General features: G+C 43.4%; 1 protein-coding gene across 1 annotated transcript; it reads left to right on the top strand.

Moving 5' to 3' along the window:
* Window positions 1–1,927: 1,927 nt before the first annotated feature.
* Window positions 1,928–3,636, top strand: GADD45G (growth arrest and DNA damage inducible gamma). The gene is made up of 4 exons (XM_065406706.1): window positions 1,928–1,980; window positions 2,153–2,254; window positions 2,387–2,600; window positions 2,943–3,636. Exons 1-4 carry the CDS (start codon window positions 1,928–1,930, stop codon window positions 3,051–3,053), a joined length of 480 nt encoding a protein of 159 aa, XP_065262778.1. The 3' UTR covers window positions 3,054–3,636.
* Window positions 3,637–8,712: the final 5,076 nt, after the last annotated feature.

Genomic DNA, 8,712 nt, shown 5'->3' with positions numbered 1-8,712 from the left:
TATCCTAATGGGACAGTTATGATACACTTATTTTATAAATACAGTATAGTGTGCATTTAATACTTGACCCCAGGGTTTTCTTCATTCTAAAGAAAATATTGTATCCTTCGTTTGTTAGGTAGCTTCTAAATCATTAAGCCCACAAGGTGGTGCAATTTTAATTTAGTACTGATTACCATTTTGCTAGAAAATGCAAACCTTTTTGTAAATGTACAGATGCAGCAGTTTCTGTACTCTAGAATAAGTACAGGGAATTAAACGTCAGACTTTTGGACAATTTGTACATGGATCACTGCTTAATACATGTCCCTTTTTTGGTTTGCATGTATTGGCTCTTTTTTCCAGCAAATCCTTCTAGTGTTTCTGCACAGTAACTTGTAACTAGGGCAGGGCGAGAGAAGAGGATACATTTTAGCAGCAGCTGTTTGAACATCCAGCAGATAGCGCTACTAATCAAGATTACAGTGTTTTTAAAGTGAAAGAAGGCAACAAGGATTTCAGGAGAAATTGGTTATAATGCATGAAGTACGCTGATTTGGATACTTAGTAAAATGACAGGTGAAACTCTTGTTAGTTTTCAGGGCAAGTGAGTGCGTTGAATATGCAATGAGTTCACAATATGCTACAAACTGTGTCAACTTTTTAGTTTCCACTAAAACTATTGCACAGTTACACTTGTGAAAATAGAGGAAATAGATACATGTCTAGTGAATTGTTTTTTAAAAATTAATCACAAAGCAGGCTATAAATCATCATTCCAAATTTGCATTGAAATGCTGGTTACTTCTTGGCCAAACTTGCATGTGTAATGTTCTGAAATGTATTAATTGTGTATGAAGGATTAAAACAAAGAACAATAATAAAGTATTTAACTAGGAGATGATCGCGTGCTCAAAAGGCCTAACATTCAATTGCACTCTAGAAGCGTGTGCAAATGGAGACATTCATCTGCAATAGCAGATTGGACGATATAAGAGCGTAATGCAATTGTCCTCTCTTGCCCTCCACCCCAGCAGCAAATCCCCACCCCAGTGGCAGGTGGACAGTGTTGCTATGAAGAAAAAGAATCAATTGTCTGAACTCCAAACTGCCACACGCCAGACCTCCACTATTGTGCGCTTTCTATAGAAATGCAAAATAGCAGCGTGTGCCATCCACAATCTGCTCCTCACACCGCCTCATTATTCATGCAGGGCTAGTGTCCTCATTTTGGTAAAGTTTGCAAGAACATTTCTGCAGCAACCTACATTGGTAGTAAGTCTGCCAAGCAAAAATAACTAGTTTGCTGGGAAAGGAATCCAAAGCATGCAAAATTAGGGAGTGCAATATGCAATGATCCACGTGTAAATGTAGATTGTAATGTAAAACACTCTCCTCACCCTTTAATTTTTATTGCGAGTCTGCCCTACTTACTTTTATTGCACTCTAAATAAACCAGTAAGAGTTGCATTGCCTTTATGTTCCCCTAATGCAATATTTTTAGTGCATTTTGCATCATTTTTATTAAGACGACGTTCACAGGTAGCAATAGCACCAGACAACGCAACGTAATTTATGATTTTTTTTGTTTAAAAAAAAATTACATCTGCAGTGTCTGCCTGGCAACACCATAACAAAAGCAGCAGCACTAGCAGACTCGAGGCAATCTAATCCCCCCCTCCAACCCCCCACGTGGCCTCCTGGCACGAGCCGGCCCAGCCTACCCCCTGATTATCATAATAATACTCCCTTAGGCTGGCCAATGAGGGCTGCAAAGACTCCGCCAGCTGCCGGAACAGCAGCCAGGCTGCCCATAAATACGGCAGCTGCCGCCAGTTTCTACTTCACAGTCGCCAGGACCAGGGCAGAGCCAGTGGGAGAACCGGCTCGTGGGATCTAAACGCTGAGCCACCCCGTGTGGATACGGATACAGGCTGTGAGAAGCGACATGACTCTGGAGGAGATTCACGGACAGGAGCCAGTGCCCGAGAGCAGCGACAGGTACCTATCCGCCGGAGAGCGCTGCGGGCGCTGCTGAGCAAGGGGCTGCTGCTGCCGGGGCGCGGGGCGGGCGGCGCGTGCACGGGAACAGCTACCCGGGGGTCTCGGGGCAGGGGGGTCTCGCGCTGGGCCCGGGACTGGGACTGAGCCGCTTCCCCGCTCTGTGTTGCAGGATGCAGGGCGCCGGCAAAGCCCTCCACGAGCTGCTGGTGTCGGCGCAGCGGCGCGGCGGCCTGACCGCCGGGGTCTACGAGTCGGCCAAGCTGATGAACGTGTGAGTATCCGAGCGAGCGGGGGAGGGGCGGGTGGCGGCGGAGGCTGCTGGGGGTTGTAGTCCCCTGCCCGTGGCCGGCGCGGGGTCCCCGGGCCCTGTGGCGCCGCGTCTAACGGCCGCTCTGCCCCGCAGCGATCCCGACAAGGTGGCGTTCTGCGTGCTGGCCGCGGCCGAGGAGGACGAGGGGGACATCGCCCTGCAGATCCACTTCACCCTCATCCAGGCCTTCTGCTGCGACAACGACATCGACATCGTCCGCCTGCACGACATCCCCAAGCTGGCCGACATCGTGGGGCCCAGCGAGGAGTCGGGGGAGCCCCGCGACCTGCACTGCATCCTCATCACGGTGAGTCCGGGGCAGCCGCCGCTAAGGGCCGGGCCCTCCGGCAGCCAGCCCAGACCTGCTCCTACCAGGGCTAAAGCCCCCTGTTGGCGCTGCGTGACCCACAGAGTCCAAATCCTGTGCTCTATACCGCCTCTGGGTGCTGCAATTAATGGATTGCTGGTGTTCAGCTACTACCACAGATTCTCTCTCCCCCCCCCCCCCCCCCGTCTTTCTTGTTCCAGTCAAGAGACACTTGCCCATTTAAAGAGACTAGTCCACTTTCCCAAAGCACCACTGCTTGCTGATCTAGCTTGGTAATATGTACGCATGGAATGTGTTTTGTCTTGTTCTTTCTTCTCATAGAATCCCAATGAGGATGCTTGGAAGGACCCATCTCTGGAAAAGTTGAATCTCTTTTGTGAGGAAAGCCGAAATGTCAATGATTGGGTGCCCACTATCACCCTGCCTGAGTGATGAAGGTTCAGTGCACTGGAGAGGTTGAAACCTTTGTTGCATTCTCATCATGGTGTTGCACACCTGGGTGAACCAACAAGTTGCTGATTCTGTGGATTAGCCTGGTCAAGAGATCGGATTAAGTCGCTCAGACTGGCAAGCAGTGGGCTCTTGTGGAGAAGGAAGAAGTGAGGGAGAAAGGGGATGTGTCATGCCAGGAGTGAGTCCCCACTATGCTGCAGCAGTGGAATGGCTGGCATGCCATGGAGCTGAATGAGTATTGCAAGTTTACAGGAACTGAAGAAATATTGCAAGTTTTCAGGTCAAGTGGAACTTTAAGAAGGCAGGACAGAAGGTTGGGGGATTGGACAAAAATTACTTGGAAAGACTGGACAAAATATTGTAACTATGAACTGTTGGCACTGTCTACAAAACTTTAAGAAGAAAACATTTTGGTGGCTTATTAGAGACTTGTTACTGTGACATTTATACAAAGACTTTTCTACAAACACTTATACAGACCGATTTTTATCAGAGGCCTTTGGGCTGCTTTGCAAAATTGGTTTACTAATGCAATAATTTTTATTTATGCTGCTATTAAAGTTCTAATGTTTATAATAAACTTTTCTGATAAATAACGTCGTGTTCTTTTGCTTACTGGGTGGGGAAAACCTTGTCATTTTTAAAGTTCAGGGCTTGGGCTACCTTTTTCATATCTCTTTACGCCTATAAAGTTGTGCTATAATGAACCAACACATGGAAATTTGCCCTTACTTGAAAATACTTATTTTTACCTCTGAGGGATAGCAGCTGATTGAATAGCCATGCTTTCTAGTCAAACTGATCATTTGACCTTTCACTCCTTTGCAACAGCTGCTGATCACAACAGCTTGCAAGGCTGAGGAGCTGCATGCTTAATGAGCTGAGTTATTGTAGTAGGCTTTGTCTTCACTACCCGCCGATCCGGCGGGTAGCAATCGGTTTATCGGGGATCGGCTTACCGCGTCTAGTGAAGACGCGGTAAAATCGATCCCTGATCGCTCTGCCGTCGACTCCGGAAATCCACCTCGGCAGGAGGCGGCAGCGGAGTCGGCGGCAGCGCGGCAGCGGTCGACTTTCCCGCGTCCTCACCGCTAGGTAAGCCGACCTAAAATACGCAACTTCAGCTACGGTATTCACGTAGCTGAAGTTGCGTATCTTAGGTCGGACCCCCGCTGTAGTGTAGACCTAGCCGTAGACAGCCTTTGTAGTCCACTAGAGGAATACCACACGTGTTCCAAGAGAACTCAAGTTTCAGACCCCAAGGGTTTTTTTTTTTAAACACAAAAGGTTTAATTATAGTTTAAGATACCACTATTGGAATCTGTCAAAAAGTCACTATCTGGTAGTAGCCATGATTAAATTTTACAGAAACAATTAAAATATGGGAGCCTACATGCCCTTCAGACTTTAGTTGTATTAACACTTTATTTAGATTGCAATGTTTTAGGTTTATTTACTTGTAAACACAACTAACATTGCATACATATTTCTGAGGGAATAGCTTGCATCTGCTTCAAGCAGTCATCTGACTTCAAAGTCTGCCATATTACCTGTACTTGGAACAATAGAAGCGGAGGTTCCCAAACCCAATTGCCTGAATAAAACTGGGAGTTATCTAGGAAAAGGTGCATGTTTAAAAAATTAACTTGTTACATTATTGTGTGGTGTAACATCACTACTTAGATGCACACTTATCTAAGCATTCAGCAGGGAGATTCTAATATACAGTGAACATCTAGTGGGCTGTACCTACTACATGCTTACAAAAGACAGTTGTGGAGTTGCTGGAAAATTCTTCTTAGGAGAAGAGCACAGGAGAATGACACACACACAATCCACATTCTTATTTTAATAGCATTTATGCGAAGTATGCTAATACATCCTATAATTGTAGGTGAAGAAAAGAACAAGGCTGAACTGTAGCATTAAGTATCTTTCAGGAAAATAACTGCACAGGTGTCAGCATAGTTCTTCTATTAGTTGCTTTGCAAGTGACTAGGATTTAGTGTTTGATTAGAAGGGCATTTCTAGCTAGAATAGTTCAGGTGTACATGTATTTGAGGATTTCATTGCATCACCTGTTCCTGATTCCATAGTTCTTGATAATGGAAGTTCTAATTCTCTGTGGTTTCACTATTCCTATGGTGCAATATGTTCCACATACTCATTGCTGTGCTTTCCTGTCATTGCCATTATGTGGGATGATAGAGTATCATAATGCAAATAGAGTAACTCCTATTCCTGATATGAGTAACATAGCAAGAAATATCCTAAATAGTTTTCTGCTGCGAGGAATTACTCTGAAGTATACATTAGGCTTCTAAGTTTAATTAATTAATTTTTATTTCTGTGCTACCCTTTCCTATGGATGGTTTTACGCATTTCCCATAATATGGAGTATCTTCTTAATATAAATAGAATAGCTATGGTTAGTGAAGCAGGCTGGTACATCTGTTATAGAACTTTAAGCATGTTACTCTTGGGACACAGTTGTAAATGTCTGGTATTTAAATACTGTGGTGCATTAAAAATACAAAAGATAAAAATAAGTGTTGAGGAGGTGGAAATTTTAAATCTTATTCCTCCACTTGCACATGTTCTCACTTCAAAAGTTACTTTTAAACTAAGGCTTTCTTAGTATTAAGAAGGAGTGGTGTCTTTTCCATCAGTTAAGAAGAAAACCTACTCGTACAGCACTAGTGCAAAGGAGCAAAGATTGCTCCTAAAGCAATTACCTTGACACATACGAAATATCAAGTCAGTTTTTCTGCATTGACAAATATATGCTCTTTCATTTTTGAGAATCTTGCAGGTCTGTGGTAGATTTCTAAGAAATAGCACTTGGCACTCTTACATAATCAGTATGTGGCTCAGAACAGCTAAAATGAACTGTCCTGACATCAACTTTTATGCAAAGTGTGAGCAGTAAATTATGGCCTTGAGTGGTTTAAACAAGCTGTTGAGCAGATAAAACTGAACAAAGTTCTTAAATTATAGACATTGCATTAAAATGAAGAAATAACTTGGCCACTTTGATGGTTTGGACTGTGTATATAAGCCATGGTAAGGTTTATTTTATTTTGTTATAAGTAGGAAAGCAAAACAACATTCCTAAAACTAATTCAAGCTACAGTAACTCTGCTTTAGTAGCTATGGTGAAAATATATTGCACTTCAGACAATAATGAAACAAGCCCAAATCAGCACTCTAATTTTGAAGTACACACTTGGAAAAGAAGGAGATGATTTTGCACTTACTTTCATTACAAGTTGAGAGGCTGTCCCTGGCCTCTCTGTATGTCTTGAAAATTGCAATTTGTGCCTTGTGAAAAGTATGTCAATTCATTCTTTTGACCCATATGCTACTGAAAATCTTTCTGGTTTAATACATTTAGCTGAAGTGCAAATAGCAGTAAGCCCAATTTAGCTTGGATTTGTTATTAAAATGACCCATAGTGATCAATATTTACTGCATAGCAATCAAATATATGCAGCTTATGAGATACGTACTCTTGCAAATATTTCTAAGGATGGACATCACTTCACATGGCAAAACTTCAGCAGCTGGTATCAATTGACCTGAGTAATCATCTTTACATACTCAAATATATTAATCTGTGAGAAAAAACTGTACAGTTGTTATAAAGGTATGTATATGTGTCCTTAGGTATTGGTGGGGCTAAGGCCCCTCAACACTCCATCTGTCAGCCACACTGTAGTATCCATAATGTAGCTTACTGTAGGGCAGCATTCAGTACCACTTACTGCCACTGGGTAACTCCGGGGAGGACTGGAGCTGCTTCAGTCCTTGAAGACTCCAATACATCTGGCTGCCACAGACGGACTCCCAATAGGTTGGACAATCAGGAGCCCCTGCAGAACATGGGCAGCAGGTTAGTCCCACAATGGCTGAATTTGGGGGCCCCTGCACATGCTTCTTGGAGGTAAAATCAGTCTCTTGTTGCCTTTGCTCCTTTGGTGTATCATTGGGGGCGGTGGGTGGGTTGGAGCAGTAGGCTGAGCTGGGAGTGGAATGAAAATGGAGTTAATGAGGAGGGAGCATTTGGGAGGGGTTTACTGAGCTTAGTGGTTCAGTTGGGGGAGAAGACTAGGTTTTGGTGCCAAAGGTGTCTGACCTGAGATAGGTTCAGTAGGAAAAGGATGGGGTTCTGAGTATTAGGGAAGTTTTGAGCTAAGCGGTAAGGGGAGAAGAGAGAATCTTTCCTTGAACTTCTCTTTGTAATTTTCCTCCCCTGGGTGCTGCATGATGGTCAGATCCATGTATTTTAATAATATTGTATAATCATAAACATTAAAAGATAAGTATTATTAGATCATTATGACTCTGTATTCACATCCCACATGCTACTGCAATAATATTTGTATGAAGTATGCCTTGTGAGGCATCATATGAAAACTAATAGCACTCTGGTTATTAATATCATTGTCAAATGCATATGTTAACATATGTGAAGTTTTGAATTCCCTCTGTATGATGTTACTAGCATATATTTAAGACCAGACAGCCTAGCCTAGGTAAAGGTGATAAACAGGACTATCCTCGACAAAGGATTATGTGGGTTTACCTCGATTTACATATTTGCTGTAAACACAGCTATTGAGCTAAACTAGTGGGGGTTATTCTGAGCCTGAACTCAAGAGACAGAGAATTAATGTGGCTCCTACACTCCAGAGAGAGAGACATGCAGCTGAATCCCCAGAAGGCCTTCCTGACTTGTAAGACAAAGACATCTCTTTGGGAAGATAAGGAGCAGAGAGAGTTTCCATCTTGTTCTTGCATGTTATGAAGACAAAGAAACCAAATGGTTTGATCTCTGTGATGGGTTCTGGCCAGGCCAGACAGTAAAAAGCTGGAAAGGAGACTGGGACTGAAAGAAATCATCTTGAACAAAGACCATAACTTCCTAGATTAAGTTTTAGACTTTTAGATGCATGTTTTCACTTTTATTTGCTTGTAACCATTTCTGCCTTTATTTCTTTTACTTGGTATCACTTAATCCATGGTCTTTTGTTAATAGACTTGTTTTGTTTTTACTATAAATCAATTCACTTCTGTGTTTGAAGTTAAATTAATGAGCTGTGATGTACAGGTGCTAAAGGAGTTGGCGGATGTGATTGCAGAGCCATTGGCCATTATCTTTGAAAACTCCTGGTGGTCGGGGGAGGTCCCGGAATACTGGAAAAAGGCTAATGTAGTGCCCATCTTTTAAAAAGGGAAGGAGGAGGATCTGGGGAACTACAGGCCAGTCAGCCTCACCTCAGTCCCTGGAAAAATCATGGAGCAGGTCCTCAAGGAATCAATTCTGAAGTACTTCAAGGAGAGGAAAGCAATCAGGAACAGTCAGCATGGCTTCACCAAGGGCAAGTCATGCCTGACTAACCTAATTGCCTTCTACAATGAGATAACTGGCTCTGTGGATGAGGGGAAAGCAGTGGACGTGTTATTCCTTGACTTTAGCAAAGCTTTTGATACGGTCTCCCACAGTGTTCTTGCCAGCAAGTTAAAGTAGTATGGGCTGGAGGAATGGACTATAAGGTGGATAGAAAGCTGGCTAGATCATCGGGCTCAACGGGTAGTGATCAATGGCTCCATGTCTAGTTGGCAGCCGGTATCAAGC

This window comes from Emys orbicularis, chromosome 6 (genome assembly GCF_028017835.1).
Source record: "Emys orbicularis isolate rEmyOrb1 chromosome 6, rEmyOrb1.hap1, whole genome shotgun sequence".
Taxonomy (NCBI): Eukaryota; Metazoa; Chordata; order Testudines; family Emydidae; genus Emys; species Emys orbicularis.
This window is presented reverse-complemented; position numbering and strand designations above follow the sequence as displayed.

Bases quoted from the DNA above. Each gene is read 5' to 3' on its own strand.
- GADD45G (XM_065406706.1), top strand. From the start codon at position 1,928: ATGACTCTGGAGGAGATTCACGGACAGGAGCCAGTGCCCGAGAGCAGC. The intron at 2,255-2,386 runs GTGAGTATCCGA...TCTGCCCCGCAG, and splicing joins TCGGCCAAGCTGATGAACGT to CGATCCCGACAAGGTGGCGT. The intron at 2,601-2,942 runs GTGAGTCCGGGG...TTCTTCTCATAG, and splicing joins TGCACTGCATCCTCATCACG to AATCCCAATGAGGATGCTTG.